Genomic DNA, 26,819 nt, shown 5'->3' with positions numbered 1-26,819 from the left:
TTAGCCTTACCCAGTTTCTAAATATTCTCAAGTCGAAATTTATGATAAATCGACCTTAAGCCAGGTCGGCACTGTCTGTCAAATCATTCAATCTTAAGCCGCCACAATAATTGAAATAAACTATGTCCTTAGATACATGTCCCTCTCAACTAGCTACATTCCTCATTTGATAAGCCTTATAGTACAAGTGCTACAAATTATCTCATAGACACTTAGGTGTCATTTAGAGTGCTTAGTTTCTCAGGCTTCAGGTTCCAGACACACATACATTAACATAAACGCTAAAGTTTTAGAATACAATTTCAACAATTATGTATGGTGCAGATAACACTGGCCATGCAATTTTAAGGCCCTGGAGCACCAACAACTCAATTATTTTTACACATGGCCAATATTGCCCAATATAATGAATATTAGAAAAAAAAGCAATACCATATACCGGACTACAGACTGACACCATTCCCGAGAAATACATTATCGAAATTCCTGTGCCATCATCTAAACAAAATTTTGTCTTTATTTGTCATCTCCGGGCTTCCGATGTCAAGAGACGGTAACCGTAATATAATACACGATACAGTGAGTGATACATCGGTATGGTTCCGGGGGTTTGTTACTTTTTTGTAATATATTTAGCAATAAAAAATTAGTGACAAATTAATGGTGGCATGGAACCCCTTTCTTTGTATAAGTTTCTTGATCGGATCCACTGTCCCCTTTTTGTAAATATTTGAATCTGCCACGGCCTGCATGAAATATCAGAAGACAGCATCAGCATTCCGACTCTTTATAGCCTCGTGGGGTTTTCATTTCTATATTATGCGTTTAAAAATAAACAGACAACTTGAATATATCGACAGTGAACGACTGTATGCATGGAAATAAACTACCCCTACAACGTAAAAGATTGGAATTCCGTTCTTACATACCCCAAGGTATGGCACCAAGTCAGAAAATAGCCTGTCAGACAACCTCTAGCACTGCTGGAGTAAGAAATAAACATGATAAGAGAATAGATGTCAGCTATTTTTATTTTGATCATTGTTAATATAAATGATTAACATATTAAGTTCGCAGTAAACGTTGAATATTGGGTTTGTTTATTGGCTCAAACAACAGGCTCAGGCAACTGATATATCAATTCTGATCTTCGATCTAAATTAATTAAAATGTGAATAAACACAAATTTGGCGTTCAGTTCAAAGGCCTCAAACCGAGGTCAACTTTGACATAGTCTTGTCAAATATATCAAAAGCTGACAAACGTTGCCACCCGGTCATTTATTACAACATAAAATAATCAAAATAACTCTGCACAGGGTTTGAATTTAAGGTCAAACTTCAAGGTTAAATGTCTCTTAGCAAACATGTTACACGACATGCATCTCGAGGTAGTTTACTAAAATGATAATAATTCATTTTTTAATGCATGTAAATGCAAACTTGACCTAAGCGTTCAGGGGTTACCAAACGCGGTATGTACGTATATGACACGCCCTATTTATGTTGATTCCAATGTGTATATATCTCATACAATTTAGTACATATCTAAAAATATAAAATATTTCATGAAATATACAAGATATCTTATATAAATAGATGATATTTCATAAAATATATAAGATATCTTATAAAATATATAAGATATCTTATACCCTTTAAAGATATATCATAAAATTTATATCATAAAGATTTTGATATAAGATATCTTACTAACGTTTTTAATATAAGATATCTGATATAGTTTATGAGACTTCTTTAAATTTTATGAATTACGATCTCATATAATGTACAGTTTGTAAGGTATCTTATAAAATATATAGGATATCTCTGTAAAAATATACAAGATATCTTATAAACATATACAATATATCTAATAAAGTTTGTAATATATATATCTTAAAGTATATAAAATATCTTATAAAGTTATGAGATATCTTATATACTGTATGAGACATCTTATAAAAATAATTTTAATGAGATATAGTATAAAATATATCAGATCTCATAAAATGCACAAGATGTCTTATATAGTTTATGTGATATCTTATTTATCTTATGAAATATCTTTTGTGATATCTTATGAGACATCTCATATATATTATGACATATCATATAAAAAAGAAGATATCTACTCAATAATTCTATAATTATTCAAGATATCTAAAAATTGGAATAAATATCTAAACACGGTGTGCCATATACGGACGACACATCCCAATGTGGTTTACCAACATACTAAAGATAAAAAAGTAACCCATCTTGATAGGTAAATAATTGTACGATGTGCCTATTTACTTCAGGACAGGCGGACGATTTAGACACTTTTCGTGGCGGGACCCATGCAAATAAATAATCGATTTTCAAACGTAGGAAGAAAATCGTACTGAATTATGTAAAGAAATATAGATACAATAATAAGTAAAAAAGAATGTGCAAAAATACAAATATGCAGTAAGAAAACAATTGGCAAGTGTTAATTTGATTGAACACATATAAATTCTAACAATTTCTCTTCGAATGGACGTTGCTGGTGTCATAACCAAGTATCTTGCCAGTAGGTAGTTGTAGGTGCAACGATCTCTCATTTGACATAAATGACAAATTAGCATATAGTTGGCTACCTGCAAGCAATCGTGACAATCTAGCCTTTGTAAACAAGAATACAGAAATAAATATTTGTTCCTCCAAATATAAAAAAGGTAGAACAGATTGCCAACAACTCGAATGATGATGCTGTTTTCCATGGATTATCTTAATGAAGTGATAAATCCGGTTCAATCAGATTTATATCGAATTGGAGACAGTTGACTTGTTTTTCATTTAAGAGCTTTGCACTAAAACTGTCGATGGATTATGGTCGTTAGACCAAGACATTGTTACATGCTTTAAATAGACCAGGATTTCCTTATTTTCTTGTTAAGCGTCTTAACAACCCCGGAAAGTCCTTGTGACATCAACAGGACAGTAGTACTGGCAAGACAAAGTGTCACACTAGTATATAGTCTCGATCTCATACATAAGAAATTGGCAGATATATACCCTAACACGCACCCAAGTGATAAAGTCAAGTTAAAGGATGCGAAAGCAGTGTTCATCTTCTCTTGTGGAAATGCTTCTCCAACCCAGCCTATGAACCAAATAAAGAAATACGTTATCCTTTGGAACGGGTTCGAAGAAAAAAGTAAATAATGTATATACTGGCATTATGGGGAAGATTCCGTATCAAGCAGAGACAAAAACAGCTTAGTTGTAAAAAAAAAACCACTTCTTATTCGAAAAAGACCAAGCCGCTTATCTGCAGAATCTCACAAGCTTTATATGACAAATATACGCTATTCGTGTTTTATTTTCAACAGAATAGTAAAGTTACAATATAAAGCGGTCAACTGTCTTTTTGTGTTCTGTTTTTTTAAGCAAATGGTATATTTTGAAAATTTATGTTTAAGGATAACAGTATACGATTAATCAACATAATAATGAAAGAGTGAAAACTCTTACCATTAAGTTGTGTCTGGTAAATGCCATGAGGTATTCCCCATAAAATAACTAAACTAATGGTAATAATTCGGTAGTATTCATTTTGCTCTAACAGGAACATTCCAACCAATGCACCGATGTTAAAGAAGCATCCTGTAAGCATAGTTATATTTTCAGCCACATTTGCAAAACGAAATGCACAATATTGAACAAATTGTTTGATAAAAAAATACCTGATTGTAGCGTTAATTCATCATTGAAGAATTCACAAATAATATATTTCTGGAGTTGTTATTTTGATGACTTAAAGTCGATTATAATTCGTCTTAAGTTTTTTTTTTGTAAATGCAAATATTACATGTATCAGATTGTGTTTTTATGGTGAAAAAATTGAAAGCTTGTTTAATCAAAATTACTTGCCTGTGACAATAAGGCACGTCCGACCAATTCGTGATTTTAAAACTCCAGCAGAACCAGAAGATAAAGCAGAACTCAGCCCATATGCCGCTATATAGTAACCAATGTCTCCAAAACCGTACTGACAGGCTACATACCCCTGAAATTGTTTCAGTGTTTTAAACAGTTCATTAAAAAAAGACAGTACATTATGCCAGTTTATAGAAAGAATGATTTTTTTATTTCACACGGCGTTACATATCGGTGAAGAACATAGAAGTCGCAGGCCAGACTACCTGGAATAAAAGAAAATGATACAAACCGCCCTGGTATAGATGAATTTGGTGGCCTTTTTTAATGGCATAGGTAAAAAGAAGTAACTAATATATAGTAACATCGTACCTGTAGGAAACTTCCCGAGAAGAAAGATAATTGATATCCGAAGTAGAATATCAGCAGAAGAATATTCAGCAAATGTCTCTCTTTCAGAATCGCACATATATCGAGAAGTAAGCATTGTTTGTTAATATCTCCGCTTGTTTGTGTTATATCACTTTTGTCCAAGAAAAAGAGTAATATTAAAACCGCTAACAGCATAAAAAGGACAAAAAATCCTACAGCAAAATAAAGTTGTAAATTTGTTAATTTCAAATGCTTAAGGTGTTTCATTTGGTCTGCATAGCAGAATTCCGATCCACATACAGGAATTGGGTTACTAATGCTGAAATTACCACACTTTTCGTCTCCAACAGTATAATTAGTGGCATTTTTAATCAATATTTTACTTTTCGAGTCATTAAAATCGTTAACAGAAAACACAAATACAGCAGACAACCCACCAACAAAAGGAGCAAATGACGACAGGACATAAAAAATACTGAACACGGTATTTATGCTGAATGATCTTACATGTGCAATCCATGTAAGATAAGAATTGGACGATGTCCATAGTAGAGCCTGGGAAAACCCTCCAAGGAACGACAGTGGAGCTGAAATATAAAGCGCCGGAAAAACAAAGGACAGAACCAACGGTATCTGGAAAAGAGCATTCAGAGAAATGCTCGTCTTACTGTTAAAATAGTCTAAAATGGGTGTTGCAAAAACACAGGCCAAAAAGTACCCGATGTAAAAGCTGGTCATGCAAAGAAAACCGACTCCGTTCTCGTGATTAATACTGCTGGATACGTCCTTGATTGATGAAAACGAAGAATAAAGTATGATCCATCCAGTACAAAGAACCACAAGGTTTCCGTCAAATCGACATTTTGTCCTGCTAGGAAATTCTATTTTAGCAACCATTTTCTGTGCCCACCGCGTCCCGTTTCTTTAGACATACATTCTTATCTCTAGCAATTAATCAACAGGTAACCGTGCGATGTATTACAGGTAAATCTCCTCGAAATCTGTTATTTAACATTTTATCTCCATATGCGTGAATAGACGACAGAGGGGACCGCTCATCATCTAAATCAGAGGCACGTGATTGTCGTATCATCTCAAATAAAATGGATAATACGAACTTGCTCCTAGCTACATGAGCAATTCAGGCCAAGCATATTTATTAGATTTCATAACCTTTAACTTTAGGAGTTTGTGTAAGAAGTACAGAAGCCAATTGATAACCGCCTCAGTGATTGTCGCCAAAAGTAATCTTTGAAAATCACTATAGATTTTAAAGTACATATGAGAAATTGATGAAAATGCACCAGTTTGTTTAAATTCCCGCCGACGTCAGCGAGGTAAAATGTTAAGTAAGCTGTAATGGAATACATACAAATATATGATTTTTTGCCTAAATTACATGGTAATTTCGTGAAAAAAATCCTATTAAAAATTCTATTACGTAAAACAGTGCATCAATTCGATAAAACTACGGAAATGATATGGTCCAGCATTTGAAATGAGCTTAGTAGTTGATATGGAAACAGGAACTTAACCTGTGAACAAAATATTAAAGCAAAAATAGCATTTGTTTCTCTTGTTTCAGAACAAATAAGAATGTTGATTTTTTTCTGGCACTATTCACATTTGTACATATGCTTGGTAGGGTACAAATATATGTATAACCACGGTACAAGTACCAATTTTTAACTCACCAAATAAATTTTGTCGATTATTTCATTTTTACGTCTGTGATATTTTGACCCGAAAGTAGGTACACATGAAGTACAGTGTAGAATGTGAAAAACAATAAATAAATAAATAAATAAATAAATAAATAAAGTAATTAATTAATTAAATCACACTGATTTTTACTGTACTTCATACAGCATAATTATTAAGATAAATTATTTACTTTTTTAAAATCAACATTGCTCAGTAAGGGGGCATATTGAATGATTTAATGTTTTTTCTGTCCTTGACTATGTAACACTTTTATTGCTACAATTCGAGAGCTTGTAACTCTGTTTAAAAAAATTTCCAGAAATATGTTTAATGTAATTTCATGATGTTTCTTATTTTCAATACTGAACTGAAATGTGGAACAATTGGCCGTTGAGGAGGGAGACGAATTCCTCCCGTGCTTCCGGATTTTGAAACCGACATTAGTTTCAAAAATTATACAGTCACAAGAGTGACCTCCCTTTGTTAACTCGAAAATATGGTAATGGCATAACGATTTTGACACAAACATCATTTTAAGTTTAAACACACCATGGTGTTCTATTTTTGGCTTTCGGCCACACCAATATACTGCCTGAATGGTCAGAGAGTAGAGCTCGCCATTTCAAAGATAGGCCATCATAGACATAGGGGGCAATTCTCACCAATCTGCCATTATCTGGTCAACAAAATTTCATTTCTCAATGAAAATTGTTGTATGATAGCTTATTTTTTAATGTCAGCAATCTGTAGATGTTTTGTCTTAAATTTTGGTCATGAACTTGTTTTAAGAGAGAGGACAAACATATTGGTTGGTAAGAATTACTTGACAGCGAGATCAGCTCTCTGACTAATCCCTTTGAGATTCGGTGCTTGAGATATTTTTTTTTTATTTTGACCAAGGTGGTTTAAAAAAATCAGAATACTCTCTGACCAGTACGACAATTTGGATTGTATGAAGATTGTTTTTAATAGGTAATGGCTACTCATCCATGCATTTGTGGATGGGGAGCCTCTTCAGGCTAATTGCCAACACATTCAGTTTGCTTCAAAGACAGGGAATGGTGATGGAAAAGCCAGATTCACTACAGAAATGTTGTTGAACTTATCCGCAAATGTACTACTATTAATGTCATCTCAAACTGTTCACAATTAGTTTACTGAACTGTATTCTGTGTTATATGCTAGTTAGACTGCATATTTGATAGTACACGTAGGAGCAAGCCGCTGTGCTTGAAAATGGACAGGTTTTATGTTATGTTGGTCAGACACAGAAGTTATGATGACTGGTGCCAAAGTCGATGCATCATCTTTATCAGATGTTTTAAAAAAAAATTAATTAAATCTTGGTGGAAAATATTAATATCTAACGTGTTAAAAAGAGTAATCAAGGGAACCAAGATTCTAGCAGAAATCAAAAGAATGTAATTCAGGGACAAAGACCAGACATGGAAAACAGACAAACACAACAAAGAACATAAAGTAACTGAAATAATACATACAAAGCAACTCAAGACTCCATATATTTGTATAAAAAGAATTTCTCACAATTTCCATATTACTAACTTAAATGAACCATTTCCGTCATGATTCAGTGTGTCATTGACTCAAACTGGATGTGTGGACGAGTAGCCAGTGCCTTTTTCATACGAGACAGGTGAAACCCAAAAAGCTCCAAAAACAAAATATATTCATACCACATTTCATTTCCAGTCTTGTAAGCTTTGTAAAATTATTCTTACAACCTTCCAATAAGGTATAAATCCCCAGGAACTTATAAAAGCACCTGTGTATAGTGTATAATCTTTTTTGAAAAATTTTACCGTTTAAATTTTCCTAATACATGCTCCAAATTGTTATGATCTGAAATGTCTGTTTACAAAATTGTCTGGCATTCATAAGGTAAACTGATTATGTCATTTTGTAAAGATTTGGATGCCATCAAGACTGTTGTTGTCTGTTTTGGCCATCCCTATATTGGTAAAAACTACTTGTTTTGTTCAAAGTTATTAGATTCAAATCAATGACCCTAAGCACACAATAAAAAAACAAACATGTCCGATTCAATGACAATACTGCAATATGCAGTATGCATTAGTATGTTTATAAAGTATGATAAACTGTGCTATAGATGATATAATAATTTGGATTCACCATGGGGTGATACATGTTGGCATTTGAATTTTGTACTAATTAAAGGTTGATTTTACCCTATGAACTAAACCTACTTGTGTCTTATGCAAATAAACAAGTATGCTTTGATAGTTATCTGTTGCAAAAGTTACTTGGGTAGGTACTAAAAGTTTATGGGTAATAATAATATTAAATATATTAATCAAAATTAGAAATAATACTATATGTGATCATGTATAAGAGGAAGATACCCTAAATAAAACCTCCTTGTGTCTTATGCAAGTAAACAAGTATATATAACCATATTTATTTTATTGCAAAAAAAGTACCAAGGGTAGATACTTAAAGGTTTTTGGGTTTGGGTTATATAATTATGTTATTGTATCAATTACTGAATATACATGTATGCACAATGCATGTATCCTATCATAAATCTCCTCATGCCTTTTGCAAGCAAACAAGGATAATTAGATTGTTATTAAGTTGCACAAGTCACCAAGGGTAAATACTTAAAGGTTTAAGGGTCATTTCGTGATAAAAAAATAGACATCAAATTTGAGTGCATTTCAAATGATATACTAATATTTGTATGCTGTACCCAATCACAAATCAATATAATATCAAGAATAATCAAATAATGTGTAAAAGAAAAGTAAGCAATCATCTTGTCATCTTAGGATTTTTATGCTTTATTATAAATGTAAATAAACTAGTAAGAATATAGATCTATATTTTCCAAGTTCATCACCCAAACCAATTTTTATGATTTGATTGGTATTAAGTCGTTGAACCTAGTGAATGTTTTTGTGAGACTGGTTTGGTTCTCAATCACATTAAAAAAGTATAAGAAAATAGAGCTGTCATGATGCTACAGTATTTTTAAGCTCATGAATGAAGTTGCAAACTGTATATTGATACATTTTCTGGACATACATGTAAGTATAGTGGACCCAGTTGATAATACAACTATTTAGGCTTCCTTTGGGATTGTATGAAGTCCCTGCTTACACAAACTCTTCTTGGAGCTTGCTGTAATTGGAAGATCTGATGAGAACAAGTGTATTTAAACACAATCACAGACTTATCTTGAAATATTCCAGTGCAAATGTATGGTAAAATTGCACCTTTTGACTTTGAAACTCACATATACACTTTATATGTTGAGAGTTTGTTGTAATTCCTAGATCATAAAAGGTCAAATACAAGAATGTATTTCTATTATCCCCCCATATCACAGCTTATTTACAGTGGACAGAGATCTTCCCAATTTCAGCTAAACTTGTGTGATGTTTAGTTTTGGACACAGTCAGTCTGAATTAAAAATAGTCATTGGTTTACAATAATGAGTATTTTTGTAAGACTGATTTCCACTTGATTATAGATTGATATAAAAACTTTGAAATAACTTAGATTTATTGCTTATATGATTTATACCACAAATCAACCCAGATGTACCAATTTTAGAAGGAACCTTTTGCAGGTTCCCTTGGTTTAATTTGTATTTGTAAAAATGGCATGTCTAAATAGAATTTATGCCATGTTATAAGGTGATTTAGGGTACCTATATTAAGTGTGTTATTATGCAATTATAAAAACTTTAATATTGCCCTTTATCTGTTTCTACATCACTCATTTATCTACATAACCAATGTGTCTTTCTACAACAGTTCAAGTTCATGAGATAGTGACCAAGGATTTCATTAAAATTGAATTCTCTTGGATGTCTCCGTAAACAGGCCTTTTTAAAATTTTGTTCATGTTACAATTTCACAAGAATAAAAAAAAATCCTCCAGTGCTAACAGCACTTTGATTGATCATAGCACTTGTTCATCTTAATACATTTGTACATTGTACTGAAACAAAAAATATTGTATTTTTTTGTATAGGGAAAGGCAAAGAAAACCAGAAACTTTGCAGTCATGAAAAGAATGATCAATTTAAAGGATACAAGAATGTAAGTTACCATGTAGATCTTATTTTAAATATATGTATGACATTTCTTAAAAAAAATAGCCAGCCACCCTAAGACCAATTATTGCTGTAGGGTTTGTAAAAAGCTAAATACTGCCAGCTCAACTGTCAGGTGAAAAATACTATTCAGTGAATTACAATAAAAAATCTGGTAGAACTACAAGGGCTACATGTACAAATGTCATGCTATACAAATTGTCATTGTTAGGACTGGCATGGTATTCAGTTATTGTTATCAGTACAGATACATATATATGCAAATGGCTGTTTACTGTAACTGTTTTCACGCAAAAATTGTGAGAGTTAGATTAGTCATATTTGTGTAAGTAATGGTGTCACAATATTTTGTTCTGTTATGATTTCAGAACTTATGGCTAATTTAACACTTAAAGAATTTTTGTGAAAAGGAACCTTGATCCATATTTTTACAAGGAATACAAATATTTGAATATTAAACTATAAGAATTGACTAACCAAGCCGTTATCATTCTAGGATTTAATACAAGGTGGTGTCTGATTTGATTAGAATTGATACAGTACAAATTATTTGAATGTAATTTTTTCAAGAAAAAACATTACAATATTAAAAGTTTTGACATAATACATGCATGGCAAGTGTCTTTTAATTATGTTTTGGTTGGCAGTGTTATTATTCTTCTGTAATTACACAAAAGTTGTAGAATTGCATTTCCATTTTTTTCTAAAGATTGGGTAACATAATGACAATGTATACGTTGTAGCATCCTTTCAATAACAACTATGAAGTATACCATACATGTACCATTGATAAAACTTTCTTTCTTTGTATTGGCTTCCATTTCCTCTAATTTTGCTTCAATTTTCATACCGTTTGACCGGTGTGGAAAAAAAGTTCTCATCACTAGTGACTTTTTTGTTCTCAGAGTTCGATTGGCTTAGAAATCGATTTTCTTGAATCGCCTCGATTACCATTGTAGTTATATGTCAGTTAAATGAGATAATTTTGGTGTTTTCTTACCTTAAATAATAATTATGAAGGGACTTTGGAAGATTTGAAGTGAATCATAACGTTTCATGTGCTTTTCATTTTTGGGTATTTTTTTCTCACATCTCATGAAAAAAAAATTATAGGTTGAATAGCTCGGCAAGCCTTGCAATCAAAACTATAAAATTTATTTCACTGGATGTGAGAAATTCCATAATCAACTCATTATTGTTGTAGATTATATATGTCCTGTTATCACAGAATATTTTTCTTCTATTTTAGAAAGGCTAAAGATAGGGAAAAGAAGAAAAGAAAGAAGCCTGATCCTCAGAACATGAAAGTTAGAGAACTGTGAGTGTGGGACTTAAGCTTTTAGAATAATGATATGAATCGTCTTTATGACAACAAATTATGTAAAGGATCCAGGATTTGCATAGGAGATAACAGAAAACATAATGTGAAACTAAAATGTTAAACTTTAATATCTGAAGTATTTTTTCATTCAAACGTGTCACTTTTAATGGTTCCACCTGAAGGCATTAGTGGCATGAAAATTTAATAGTTATCCATTTGTGCATGTATATACACATATCCTGTAATATGGTTGTATCAATCTCTACAGATATCCATTTATACATGTGTATACACAAATATCCTGTAATATGGTTGTATCAATCTCTACAGTTATCCATTTATTCATGTGTATACACATATCCTGCAATATGGTTGTATCAATCTCCACTTATCCATTTATACATGTGTTTATACACATATCCTGTAATATGGTTGTATCAATCTCTACAGTTATCCATTTATACATGTGTATACACATATCCTGTAATATGGTTGTATCAATCTCCACTTATCCATTTATACATGTGTTTATACACATATCCTGTAATATGGTTGTATCAATCTCCACTTATCCATTTATACATGTGTTTATACACATATCCTCTAATATGGTTGTATCAATCTACATTTATCCATTTATACATGTGTATACACACATATCCTGTAATATGGTTGTATCAATCACTACAACTCTTCATTGAAATGGTGGTATGCAGGTTCAGCATGATGTTCTGTATTATATGTAAAACTTCAGTCACACATCATCTTCCGGTTTGTCAAACATCTTTGTTACTTTTTATTTTGGATTTAAGATTTCGGTTGGACTTATCTAACAACCTTTCATGGGAAAAACTTTAAGAAATTTTTTATACAACTTTAGTTTGATGTGTTGTGTAAGACTTTAGCCTGGTTTATCTGATGAATCTCTGCAGCCATTATGGGAAAGGATCTCAAATTTTATTTGAAGTTGCAGCATTATTAATTGCACTTATATATAAGACTTTTGACTCAGTTCAACATTTGCTCTCCTCTGATTTTGAGGAATGACAGTGTCAATAAATACATTTAATTGTCATGTATTCTAGTTACATTGTACATTGAACTATGAGTCAGTTACCACAATTTTACACCAGACAGTTTCTACTGTGATGATTATGACATTTATTTGATGTTTTTCAGCCCTCAGTCTTCATCAGCATTGTTTTTCCAGTACAACACACAGTTAGGACCACCTTATCACATCATTGTTGATACCAACTTTATAAACTTCTCTATAAAAAACAAACTTGATATTGTTCAGTCTATGATGGATTGTTTGTATGCTAAATGTAAGTATATGTTGGCTGCTGATAAACATATTGGGTTTGAACTAGTTATTTGTAATTCAATACTGAGAATAACCCTAAGAGATTAATTTTTAATGCTGAAAGTTGACATTAATATTTCTATTTTCACACACTGAGATTTACTATTTTAAATAACAATATCTTGATCAGTGGTAAAATTTGTTCGGAACATTGTTCAAGAATGTTATATTGATATTAATGAAATAATTTGTGAACCCAAATTTACCAATACAGCGAATATACAATGTATTTATACTCATTTCTAGTTATGTACAGTTTAAATACACTACAGTAGTCAACTGTCATGACATTTCTAGTTTAAAACCAGAGTTGTCTTTCTTACTATTTGTCTATCAATAAACACTGATTGTTTAATTTAAATATAAGCCGTAATTTTCTTCAAGGCACCCTATTTTAATTCTGCAATTCTTGTTGCTAATAGTTTATGAATATGTGCTTTTCTTTTGGTCTTGTGTAAACTCTCATGTGATATTGTATTTCCTACTAAGACATATATTCAGTAGAGAAATCATGTCCTGATTATGTAGCTCTTTATTATTCAACCCATCTGTCTGATTTATGATTGAAGGCTTATCTGACAAATTGGCAATTTAAAAGAATTCTGTATTGGAGTATTTGAATACTCTGTGACCAAACATTTTCCACCATATATATCTATCTACAGTGATATTACAACAAATTGGTCTCTCTGAATTCATGGGCTTCTAATGAACAAAAAGATATGTCCCAGTTATGTATGACGTTAAGTTGTTAATCATGTATAAAAAAATGGTATGTTTTACAATTACCACTTACAAGAAACTTTCATACATGTATGTAACCAAAGATTTTTGCTTTGATATAATGGTATTGCACCATCTGTAGATAACTTGGTAACAAAAACTTGAGTGTTCATTGAAGGATTGAATTTAATAATAAGGTTTGTTACCACAAAGTGTAGGTTGGGATTGATTCTTAGGGCTATACTTTCAACTGTTATGGTCTAAATGGGGATAAAAATGTGCAATTTAAAGAACTGTTAACAAGATATTTATTCTAAGGTTCTTACTATTCCTTTTGTAGAAAAGTACATGTATGAAGTAATCTAAACATACTAAATGTATATCTGTTCAGGAAAACAAACCAGTATTTAAGGATGCACTATACAGTTACATTAAGGATGCACTATACAGTTACATTAAGGCACACTGTTTCGTACAACAAGTTACCCCGGTCAAATTTTGTAAAACTTAAAATTAAAAGTTGAAATTTGGTGGATACATTGTTTAAATGTAGTTAAGCATTTATACATAGATAGATGTAATATATGTAATGGTAAACAGGTGTAATTTAAAGGAAGAATGGTATCTGGTACATATTAGGTTCTCTCCTAAGCATCAGATGGCTGATTTTCAAAGTACCTTATTTCACACGAACTTTTGGAACAAAAATTGTGAGGGAATGAATCGAAAAGGGTCTTATTATTTTTACTCTTTTTCCACCTACTCCATGCATGCTTTCATCCTGTGGTAGTGTCTAAGTGCCTGATATTTTATAAAACATAGTAAATGGCTGTTAGTTTTGGAAAGGCACCCCTGATTTGTACTAAAACTCAGTAATATTTTTTTCAGTATGTTACCATGGCTACTGGATTTTATAACAATAATCACTAAATTACTTATAAATGACTTGAACCTCCACACACCAAGGATTTCAAATATATGCACTTTTTTATGACAAAACACTAGAAATTTCTGTGTGGTCTGCCTCAAAACAGCTTTATTTCAACAAAATGAGACCAAATTTTCAGAAATGACCTAATTGTATTGTACTACCTTGGGTTGAATATATCACATTCACTCTTTGTCAGGAACTATTATGTGTCATATTATGCCCCACTCATTGTAGTGGGACTACATGTATAATGGAATCACCTTGTCCATCTGCCCGTTATCGTAACAGATTTCTTGGTGTCTACCGAAAAGAGTGCTTTGATATTTGGTATATTGCCGTCTCGAGATGACTTATACTGTCGCCCTTTCTCAACTTCGACTAAAATGGTTGAGTGGGGGTATTCTTTTCTTTTTTCAGATTTATTGCTCATCTATACTTCCTGTTTACCAATCAACTTGCTATTTTTTTAGGTGCTGCATAATGGAAATTTCCATATCAAATTTCTCAGCTTCTACTAAAGGGAATGCTTAGATATTTGGTGTTTTGCTGCTACATGACAAAGTGTACTGTGTCTGAAATTGGGGGTATACTTAGCATGATGTAGCTTTCAACATCTTGTTTAAGCAAAAACAGAATTGAAAGATGTGTTAAAGAAGCAAATAGTGTCTACTTGCTCCAAATATTCAGGGGTTGAAATATATAGTTTTATTAAGCTGCTCATGAAGGGCATTTTTTATTGATTAAAACTCTTCATATATCTGATTATAAAAATCATTTTTTGAACTGTGCTCTATTTTTTTCAGGTATTCCTTACATAACAGACTGTGTGCTTGGAGAGTTGGAAAAATTGGGTAGAAAATACAGAGTGGCACTCAGGTAGTCTTGACCTTATTTTGCATTATGTCATAGTTGAAGTTAATATGCACCGAATTGACCACTGTTTCTCAAACTTTTTCAAAACAATTTCAATTTACCACCATCTCTTTTCTCTGCAAGAAAAGGAGACCTGACATTGTTTTTTTTTTTAAACTTTTGTCTCTAAATTATCTGACATTAAACATCAACTTAACTTGACTGAATATCATTTGCTTTCATCTTGCATCCTATAGAATTTTAATGTCAAAGGTTATAGGTCATAGTAACTTTGTCAAAAGTATGTCTCCTTATCGTAGATTAGTAGTCAGCTACTAAAAATTTACATCTTACTTGCATTTTATTTTTTTTTTAAAATCTTACAGGATTGTGAAAGACCCCAGGTTTCAAAGAATACCATGTTTACATAAAGGAATTTATGCTGATGATTGTATAGTACAAAGAGTAACTCAGGTAACACCATGTTGAAAAATAGAGGCTCTTATAAAATTACTTAGTGAAGATCTTGTATTTCCTGACTGAAAGCTATAGATAAAGGAAAAAAGTAAAACTCAACATTATTATTGTTATCACAACAATGTTATTGTACAGTTAGCAGCAACAAATGATAACAGGGGTCACTTTTTTTTCAGTTCTCCTTGCAGAATTCTTTCTTTTGCAAAAGTGTATTGTATAAGTAAAACCCATTGAATTGCTCTCACAACTGTAAGCAATCTAGGATGATAAAAACTGACAGGAAAAAAGGATCCTATTTTGTCATGAAATTGCATTACCAATTCCCTCTGTTGCTTTCACAGGGTGAGGGTACAACAATCTAATAGTTGGCTTGCTATTTCAATGATATATGGCAAGTTGTAAATGACTTTAAACTAAGAATGTTGTGCACTGTTAGTTCTGGCATTATTAGAGTAGTATCTCTGTAGATAAATGTTACTGAATGAGATAGTATTATATCTCTATATTTATATTCTTTGTGTCTTACCATTTTTTATAAGTCATTGAAACCTTGAATTGCCATCAAAAACAAAAATATCAAGTTGTTAAATTGTCAAATGCATCTATTGTTAGCTTATTTTATTTTGGTATTATAAATCTCCTACTGAATGCACATTCAGAGAATACCACATTTATTATCGTTTTTGTACAACTATAACCTTCTGCCAGTACAATATTTGATCTCTGAGGGACTATTCCCAGTACACACAGTAAGTAAATAGAAAACTTTTAGGATTTAGTGGTAAAAGATTTTTAAACTTTAAACTATAATGTATCATTGATGCTGAATATGTTTTATAGAAGAATTTACAAAAAAGATACCAATTTTTTTTCTCTTTTTTCAGCACAAATGTTACATAGTGGCTACATGTGATAAAGAATTAAAAAGAAGAATCAGAAAGATACCAGGTGTACCTATCATGTACCTTCAGCAACATAGGTGAGCAATACTTACCTGTCAATCTTAATGAAGTTCTTCATACTGTGTCCATTGAAGCATCTTAATAGTCAATTAGAATAATACAATGATCAGTGTTCAACTTACACATTAGTGTTTGGTTGTCAAAATGATGCCTGGTAAATAAAATGAAAATACTTATCATGGCTTAGAATAGAACACATTTATGATACAGCTGTGGCAAATACATACAAAAAAAATCAGTGCACGTATTTAACATATCGTAAATAAGGATATTTTTGGAATTTTCTTTCAAAATATTTATGCATAATTTTGTTGTATTCTGCAAAAAGTGTTCTGTTTTGGAGTTTTCTTGATGGTAGAAACAAACCATCCAATCCTGAAAAGAATTGCTTACAGTGACCTATTGATTGCAGCAGTTTACCATGATAAAACACTAATCAGTTTAACTGGTATGTAAACATTGGGTCAGATGTCTGTTGCCTGCTACCCATTGTTATTGATTAGCTTCAATTTCATGAATGATGATCATTCAAAGTTGATAATCAAGACCTGTGATTACACTATTATGACCATTATTGTTGTTTAATTACAATAGCAACTAATTAACTGTAAAGGAAGTCAGTAGTTACAGCAGTCAAAACTATTTAAGATTGTTGATAGCTTATGAACCTTTATCAATTCTGGGGTCAGTAAATATATGTTGGTGACATAAAACCTTAAAACTCTCAGATTTTCACATGACTTGCTTCCAAGCCTACAAATACACCAAAAATTGGCTGTCTAAATTTTTGCAAATGTTATATTTTGGTGTGATTGAGTTTGGTGTTTTTAAATGTGGCACCAAATTAATTAACAAACAAAATAACAACCACTGTGTAGACATATGTTTAAATTATAGCACAAGGAGAGAAGTTATAGAATTGTGCAATAATTCATTACACAATAACAAGGTACATGTGAAAAAAACAAAATAATCAGATTTAAAATGACTTGACATTTCAATATGCTGACTTTCTTCCTTAACAATGCTACACTGGTATTTGAAAAGCATACCCTTAATTTTTTCAAGATTTAAGTGCAAATAATAATACCTTAAAGTATGTCTAGATCTGAGTTCTAGAACTATTTTGACATTACAGAGGTGGAAGAAATCAAATTCATCAACTCCAGCCTGGCTCAGATGGCAATTTTATCTGACCTAAAAAACTTTGCATTCATATATTTAAAATGGTATGGCGCTGTTGTTGTCATCCAAAGACATCTGGTGTCAAGGCAATATTTAGATGACAGTGTACCATATCCCAAAAGAAAGGCTGAAACTGATTTTTGGTTTTAGACTTAAGCTCATATAGAATTAGGGGTTAAAAAGGTAAAAAAAAAGCATTTCCCTGATTTTAAGACAATGGCTCGAGTGTGAAAGTGTGTTGATTTCTTTGAAATTGTATTAAAATGTGCCATACTGTCAAAGGGAGGCTGGGGTTGATTTCAGGGTTGTGACTTAGTTTTAGATGGAGCCAAAAATGAGCCAGAAACCAACTTTTTCCTCTTGTCCACACAATAACTTTAGTAAAAGTGAATGGATCTCTTTGAAATTGTACAAGGTGCCTTAACACAAGTTGAAGACAGTATTGACTTTGTGGGTTGTGATTTGAACTGATTAGGAATAAAGGGCCAAAAATGTCATATACAAGCATTTGACTAATGTTTGGAAAATAATTTGAATAAAGGAGTAGTCATACAACTTGAACCTTATGAGGATGTCTGTGGGCCTTGTCATTAGGGCCCGCCATATAAAGTGGCGGTCTTACTATAGTGATCACTCTATTTGTCCATCTGTCCATCCATCTGTTCCTATTTCTTGTAAGCACAACTCTTCCTAAACCTCTCAAGGGACTTTGATGAAATTTAATAGGAATATTTGGTATCAAATGTAGATATACATGAAGTAATATAATTACTGTCAGAGTCATTATTATCCAAATTAAGGATTTACATGTTAAAACCTCATAAGCGCAACTCTTCCTTAACCGCTCAAGGAATTTTGATGAAATTGTACAGGACATTTGAGTGTCCTATGTAAATTCGCATGAAGGAATATATTTACTGTTAGAGAACTTCAAAGGGAGATAATCCAAATTCAGGGATTTACATGTTTAAACCTTGTAAGGGTAACTCTTCCTGAGCTTCTCAAGAGATCTTATTGAATTTTTATTGGAAGTTTTGGTATTATATAAAGATGTGAATGAAAGAATATAATTGCTGTCAGGGGACTCCAAGCGGAGATAATCCAAATTAAGGGTTTCCTTCTGAACCACTCAAGGGATTTACTGTTGGATATGCCAAAAGGAGATGATTTATCATTTGTTTTTCAATTAAGTCTATTTAAAACGGGAGGGGGAGGGTTATTCTCAATTCAGCAATGTGTTGTTCTACATATTTGTTGAAAGTCTGCATGTTGAATGTTTTTCAGCAGTAATCATTAGTACATTACATATGAAAATATTTAACCCACATGATAGTCTTTTATTTTTGTTTTAACATGTTAAGTATTCAAATATGTATTGAAGATATTTATGTGTTGACAAATGTATGATGGTGATGCAAGTCTTGACATGTATGGGTCTTGTTTATGGGTGGATTTGGAAATGTTTTGGTGGGGGTGAGAGGCATGATTTCTATAGCAACACTCAGACTTTGTTCTCAGGCGTTCTTAGAGTGATCATATTTTGTTATTCACAATAACCAATTGATTATCCTATTTATTATGCAGATTTTCTTCATAATTTATTTCAATTTTTCAAGTTCAATATTCTCAGTCAGCTTTTTATAAATGTAATCTTCCTGCCTCAGAGGTCTCAGGTAGCATGCTTGTCTTGAATGGGAGAGGTTGTGAATTTGATCCCAGGGTTAGTAAAATCAGTCTTTAAAACTGGTTGTCACTAGTTGGCAGAGAGTTAGAACAACTTGTGTGAGTGGGTGGCATGCCTATCTGCAATAAAAATCAGCCTTGACATCTCAGACTTATATAAAGCAGATTCTGTTTGGTTGGTCAAATGTTCTTGCCCTGAAAAGCGTGAAATATTTGCTTTAGGATGTAAAACCAAAATTACTCAATCAATGAAATCTTGTTCTATTATTGAATGAAGTCCAAGCTAGAAAAACTATAAGCAATACTCACTTAAAACTTATTAGTGATAACTTCCACTCCCATGTTTGTTTGTTTGTTGGGGTTTAATGTCCGAGCAGCAATATTTCAACTATATTCAGACGATCCACTCCCATATGTTGGGGAATGACATGTTTGGTTTTGTGAGACCTCATAAATCTACAGATAAGAATCTAAAATTTAAGTGCACATCTTCTGTGAAAGTTCCATTACATTTCATTCAGTGATGTAGTGGGTTCCCCTCTGTGTATAGACACTCCTGTCTTTATATACATCCCACTTTTCAAATGGAGGGTTTAAAAAAGCTTTCTCAAGCTTTAATGTAGTGTCTATACTTGTCCAAAATTGTAAACCTGTGACCATATCAAGATCATTATTTATCCCTATATATTGCTTGACCAGTGCTCCAGTTATGGAGATTTTCCATACCCCTTTATTAGCTCACCTGGCTGAGGGCCATGATAGCTATTGTTATCAATTGGTATCTGTCGTCATTAACAATTTTTCAAAACTCTTCTCCTCTGACACTACTTGACCAGCTGGAACCAAATATGGTATGAATGTTCCTTGGGATATCCTGCATAGGACTATCGTGGGGATTGATGATTCATCAAAAAACATGGCCACCATTACTAAAATAGAACATAGGGATATATCTCCAAAACCGTAAGGCTTAGCCAAATTCTGACATGGATGAAAGTGTTCAGCATAATGAGATCTATTTGTGGTCAAATTTTCGTGTTATCTGATAAGCCATGTTGGAGTTATTGTCCTTTTTTGAGTATTTTTTTTTTGCTACCTTTAAAGTTTCTTCTTTGAAAAATCTTCTCCTCTGTCACTGCTTGACCAGTTGGAACCAAACTTGGTTTGAATGTTCCTTGGGGTATCCTGCAAAGAACTGATGTAGGGATTTCTGAAAATTTCTAAAAGAACATGGCAGCCATTACTAAAAATAGAACATAGTTTATTGCATGAATCTCCAAAACCATTATATTTAGCCAAATTCTTTTAATTGCTGAAATGATCCTCATTATAAGGCTTAGAAAAGTCTCCAATGGATCAAAGTTGTCAGACTACTCTTTGTAAGAGTTATTGCCCTTGAAAGGTTAAAAATGATATTTTGTTAGTTTTCAGCCAATATCTTAAAAACTATGATAGATAGAGAGAAAATTTTATTTGCTGAAATGATCCTTATGATAAGTACTACCAAAATCTTCTGGAGTCAAAATTGTTGGACAACTCCTTGTTAAATTTATTGCCAAAATTTAACCAGGTGAGCGATTCAGGCTTCTGGGAGCCTCTTGTTATATTTGTGTCTTCTCTCCAATAACACTTGAACTTCAGAAAAAAAAAACACAAAATTATTTTTCTGACTTGAACTAGTCTAGAACCACATATTTTAATACACTTAGCATAGAAAGTTTGGGGTATATAGGAATCAACCTGTCTGTCAGTCCTCCCATCCATATGTCCACATTTCTTGTATGCCCAACTACTTCTAAACCCCTCAAGGGATTTTAATGAAATTTTAATGGAACATTGAGTATCTTATGTGGATGTGCTTGAATGAATAAAGTTACTGTTGGAGGACCCTAAAGGGAGATATATTTTATGATACTCAATAACTGCACTAAGTTTTAAAAAGTTCCTTTGATATCTTTATAAGTTATCATCTGGAAACCATCAGGGGACAGACGGATGTACATGCAAATTTTCAGCAGGTATCACATAATACCTTTCCTCTTACTGTGGTGGGGTGTGAAAAGAGGCCAGATACCAAATTACAAATTGGGAAAAAGTGTGGATCCCTTTGAAATTGTGCCACATTGTGCCATACTTCTTAAGGAAGGTTGGGATTGATTGGACCTTTTTGATTTTTGTCAAATTCTTATCTTGTGTCAATCCAGTTCAGAGCTGTGTCAAGCTTGAATGGTGATTAGTGTTTGAGGTTTTATCAAGGAGCCCCTGCAAGGTATTTTATGTATCAATACATATGATATATTTTCAGTTAGTCAACATAGAACTAAAATTGATATACATATTGAAGAAAGTGTTTACATAAATTTAATTTGAGTGTAGTTATTGTATGTTTTCAAGTACATACCCAGTATTATTACTAGTTTTGACATTTTAAGTTAGTTTTTTGTTATTTTTTGCTTTATTAAATATATTTAAAAAAAAAACAAAAAACCTAAACACAGTGTAAAGTGTTAATACCAACAGAGCATTTTATTGGATTTCATATGCAAATTTTCCTTATTTAGTCATAAGGAATGTAATCATTTTTATTGAAAGGTTTAGTAATTGAAATTTACAGAACATTTTAACAATGATTGCACTACGTACCCTGTAAACATTAATCAGAGAGGAGCTTTTGGTGTACCTTTTTTTTTTTGGCTACTCTGTAGAAGTGTCTTCAGACATGGGTATGAATTTTCGTGGCTACTTGACATTTTGTTGGTCTTATTGTATTAAGATAGATCATACCTGTTATCTATTTTTTACCTCACCTGGCTCAAGGTCATGTGAGCTATTGCCATCACTTGGCATCCGTCATTGTCTGTCCTCGTCGTCCATTGTTGTCTTTAACAATTTTTAAAAATTAGGGTAAAAGTGTTATGCATGATGAGATCTGTCTGTGGTCAAATTTTCATTTTCATCTGTTAAGCCATGTTGGAGTTATTGTCCTTTTTTGACATTTTTTTGCTATTTTTAATATTATTTATTTCAAAAATCTTCTCCTCTAACACTACTTGACCATTGGAACCAAATTTTGTGTGAATGTTCCTTGGGGTATTCTTCATAGAACTGATGTGGAGATTTTTTATCCTTTGAAAAATATGACCACTGTGCTAAAAATAGAACATATGGGTCAGACAGTAGTTTTTCGCATGTATCTCCAAAAACTTTAGGTTCAACCAAATTCTGACATGGGTAAAAGTGTTCAGTATTTTTTATTTTAATCTGTTACTGCTTTATTCAACATTTTTATGCTACAATGTGTTTTAATGTTATTTCTTTCAAAGAATCTTCTTCTCTGACACTACTTGACCAATTTAACTTGCTATCAATGTTCCTTTATCCTGCATAGAACTGATGTGGGGAGTTTTGATCATTTTGAAAAATGGCCACCATTACTGAAAATGAACATAGGGGTCAGACAGTAGTATTTTATTATTATATCTCCAAAACCGTTAGATTTAGCCAAATTCTTTCAATTGCTGAAATGATCCTCAATATAAGGCCTACAAAAGTCTTCAAAGGATCAAAGTTGTCAGACTGTTGAGAGATGAAAAGTGACAGGTTTTTTTTTTTTTTACAGTTTTCGGCCATTATCTTGAAAACTCTGATAGAAAGAAACTTTCATTTGCTGAAATGATCCTTAGATAAGTCCTACAAGAGTCTTCTTGAGTCAAAATTGTTGGACAACTCCTTAAATTCATTGCACTTGAAAGACAAAATATAACCAGGTGAGCAATTTAGGCTCTTGGGAGCCTCTTGTTTTTATCATTATGTAAATATGGATTTGCACAGAGAAATAGTGCTTGGTATGTAAACTTAGATATATATATTTACCATGAGACAAAATGTGGTAAAATTACAAGCATTTTTTTCTGAAAAGCCTCTTTTAAAAAGGGGAAGGGGGGTATATTGCAAGAAAAATGTTAGAAATATCATGGGAATTTTCTTTTTTTTTTATATCAACACAAGGAAAAGTTCATTTACCCAATTAATATGATTTTTGGTATTGTTCTTTTTACAAAGTTTAAAGAAGTCTTATAGACCAGTTAATTCAAAATCAGTAAATATGTTTCTGGCTCAGTTTAGCTCAATGATATTGTTTCGTTGCTGCCAATCAAATTAAGATTGGAGGCTTTTTAACTTTTTCTGTAGTTTATAAGTAGCATGCTTCCTTCGAGTGTGGTAGGTCGTGGTTTTGATCCCCAGCTTAGGCACACCTAAGAATTTACAAGTTGTAGCCACTGCTTCTCCAAGCATGTAGTATTCAGAGGATAGTGACCATTGGTTTGCTCCAGTCAGAATTATGTGTCCAGCCTACCTGGCTGTTGCTTCTCTGAGCTAGTACAAAAAAAGATTCAGCTCAGCATGTGGATTTGTACAAAACAGGATCTTATCAATTGGTCAGTTGTTCTCCTCCTAAACAATCAATCAATTTTTTTTTGAAAGATATTTAATAATATACAATTTGTCAATGTGTCACAAAAACATTAAATTTGTAAAGCATGGTCCATTTAACAGGCTTATCAGTCAAAATATTTATCCTTACATCAATATTTTATGATAAATAAACAGAAAGTGAAGAGCAGTAATTTTAATGAAGTTAAATGGGCGGGAAAATTCAAATTGATAAACTTTTTTATTTTTCTGAAGCTGAAATTGATTTTATATCAGTAAAGTTACACTGTAGGAATAAGTAATATGTTGAAATGGTTTTGGAATTTAAATGCAAATCAGTTTTTTTTAAAAAGGTAAAATGGAACAAAATTTGTGATTGTGTGTGAAGTGGTTACTGTTTAACTATTGATTACAGGCACAATTAATTCCCTGACTTTTTGTTGTGTACAAATATAATTCCTTTTGTGTTTCTTCCTGATTTCCTTTTTTTAGTGTGTTTCTTCCTTATTTTTTTCGCTGCCCTAAACTTTATTGCTTAGTATTGCTGCAGAAATGTAGGACAAGGAACAAGTTTACAAGGGATTTTTTTTTTCATTCTGTAATTTTATGTGGAAGTCGTGATTTGGTCCTGTAGAAGAAGGTTAAAATTTAGGACATTTGGCAGTGGTCACTCGTTATGTCTATGGGGCCCCCAAGTATAGGTGCTAAATAAAAATAAAAAATTATGGTGAATTTTCCTGACCTTATATAAATCTGCTTTTATACATGGTTCTATATTGGTGTAGTTTTATTGAGATTGAAGCTGAGAAATTTTTTTAATATGTGATAATGGGTCTTGTTAAAATTCACTACAAAATTAATTGTGGTATCGTACCTTCAATTTATACTTCTGAAATCAATAGTAAAAATTGACGTTCAGTTGATACATATTGGGGAAAAAAACTTTCTTAGTGATATTGAAAATTCAATATTTATGATTACAGTTTTATTTTACATAATTTAATCTTTGAAATTTCGTTAATAATTTTCACAAGAATCAAAAACCTCCAATGCTATCAGCACTTCGATATATTTTTTCTTGGGAGAGGGGATCTAATTGAGCAGTGCTTCCAATCTCAAGTAGTCAATCATTAATAGTTATTTCTCATATATTGATAAGCTTAGATAGCAACCATTTGATTTTTTGGGGGCTGAGGAGGCTATGGAAAACAGCTCTTTTTTTTTCAAATACATGTATATGGTTAAGCAATCAAAAGCTGAGATTATAAAAACTTTTTTTTCACATTCCTTGCAGCAAATTAATTTTGTCTCAAAACTTTTTTTTCTTCAAAAAAATCTATAGGATCCATGATAATACTTTCGCAATATTTAAAATAACTGTCAGTATGTTGTATGTTGATAAAATGTAGTAATAAATTGGTTGAAGATTTCAGATTATTATGAATATTTTATTTTCATTTTCAGATATTCTATTGAGCGAATGCCAGATGCTTTTGGAGCTCCTAGAACATGACACAGAATGTAGGCAATTAATAAAAGAATAAACTAAATTTCTTGTTATGATATATATCAGGGGCAGGTCCAGACACTTTGAAAAGGCGGGTTGCCAGTCAGGATTTCTCAGAAAAGAGGGGGTGCTATGACATTATTTACCTTTTTTTGTCAATTTAACACATGAAAATGAGAAATTTTCCTAAAGAAAGGAGAGGTTCCAACCCCCTGCACTACCCGTCCGTTCATATCTTTATTTCCTCTTTACAGAGATTCAATGAACAATATTATAATAATGAAATAACTGACAATATCATATTACATGTACAATGAACAATATTAGTATGCATAGCACCGTATACTATAAACCATATATACAAGTCACATCATGATACCGGTGCACCTGGTCCATGCTCCCAGTTTTTAGTGGAGTCCGAGTTGCTCATTTACTTTTGTTACTTTGTATGTATGATTTTAGTTACTTTATGTTCTTTGTTGTGTGTTTCTGTTTTCCAATGTCTGGTCTTTGTCCCTGGATTACATTCTTTTGATTACCGCTATAACCTTGGTTCCCTTGATTACTCTTTCAAAGACATGTATGCCTTCTATACTCTCTTAGCGTGTATTAGTTTATCTTATTGCTCTAGAATATTGGAGAGTACGGTGAACAACGTGCACATGGCATAGTTTGGTAAAGTTTATCGACTCGTCACTATCCAGGATGGTATTTGGTACCCTTCCGAGCAGAATTTGATATTTCGTCTCATCATAATTGTCAAGTACTATGAACAACTGCAGAGGATAAATGTCAATTACAATATCCCACCAGACATCTTGAAAAAGCCAAGTCGACGAACAATTTAAGCATGCATGGACATAAATACCTTGGAACGGTATGTTACAGTCAGTACATACACCGCTAGATGAATATGGAATTTCTGCCCAAAGTTTTGTAATAAAATAAGATCTCTTAATTTCCGTAAACGTTTTTGAATTCTTTCAGAAAAGGGCTAACTGAATACTATGTTGAAGGTTTCAAAATCTCGAAAAATCACTATCATTGTTTATACGATTGTTCCAATCTGATGTTTGCTTCTCGTCAATTGCACTATCAACTACAGATTTCCATACAGGTTTAGAGGGAAAGTCACCATCCAGGGTGTAGTCTAATAGATACCCAAGTAGACCATATTTACCAAGGATATCAACAATATTTGGAATGAATCCATAATGTTTATGCCTGTTGTCTATCATGAACGAAAAAAGTCCTGTCATAAAGATGTTCGAGAGATAGCACTCGTTCATTTCACGCAG

General features: G+C 32.3%; 2 protein-coding genes and 1 long non-coding RNA gene across 3 annotated transcripts; 1 reads left to right on the top strand and 2 right to left on the bottom strand.

Annotated features, from left to right (window-relative positions):
- Positions 1-2,887: 2,887 nt before the first annotated feature.
- On the bottom strand, positions 2,888-5,174 carry LOC148624170 (N-acetylglucosamine transporter UNC93A-like). Its single transcript, XM_088571011.1, has 4 exons — positions 4,278-5,174; positions 3,900-4,035; positions 3,501-3,632; positions 2,888-3,129 (listed from the first exon to the last, which is right to left on the bottom strand). The coding sequence occupies exons 1-4, from the start codon at positions 5,172-5,174 to the stop codon at positions 2,888-2,890; spliced, it is 1,407 nt and encodes a 468-aa protein (XP_088427137.1).
- A 1,257-nt stretch (positions 5,175-6,431) lies between these two features.
- LOC148624168 (rRNA-processing protein FCF1 homolog) lies at positions 6,432-25,564 on the top strand. Its single transcript, XM_088566738.1, has 8 exons — positions 6,432-6,480; positions 9,999-10,066; positions 11,330-11,398; positions 12,581-12,729; positions 15,225-15,297; positions 15,660-15,747; positions 16,635-16,729; positions 25,479-25,564. The coding sequence occupies exons 1-8, from the start codon at positions 6,478-6,480 to the stop codon at positions 25,525-25,527; spliced, it is 594 nt and encodes a 197-aa protein (XP_088422864.1). The 5' UTR covers positions 6,432-6,477; the 3' UTR covers positions 25,528-25,564.
- Positions 19,332-20,936, bottom strand: LOC148624169 (uncharacterized). The gene is made up of 3 exons (XR_015919640.1): positions 20,677-20,936; positions 20,323-20,509; positions 19,332-19,775 (listed from the first exon to the last, which is right to left on the bottom strand). It is a non-coding gene; the product is annotated as an uncharacterized LOC148624169 (long non-coding RNA).
- Positions 25,565-26,819: the final 1,255 nt, after the last annotated feature.

Source organism: Perna viridis, chromosome 2 (genome assembly GCF_037379345.1).
Source record: "Perna viridis isolate PV_CMFRI_1.1 ecotype Kerala chromosome 2, ASM3737934v1, whole genome shotgun sequence".
Taxonomy (NCBI): domain Eukaryota; kingdom Metazoa; phylum Mollusca; class Bivalvia; order Mytilida; family Mytilidae; genus Perna; species Perna viridis.
Note: the sequence above shows the minus strand (reverse complement) of the source record. Positions and strands in the feature narration are given on the sequence as shown.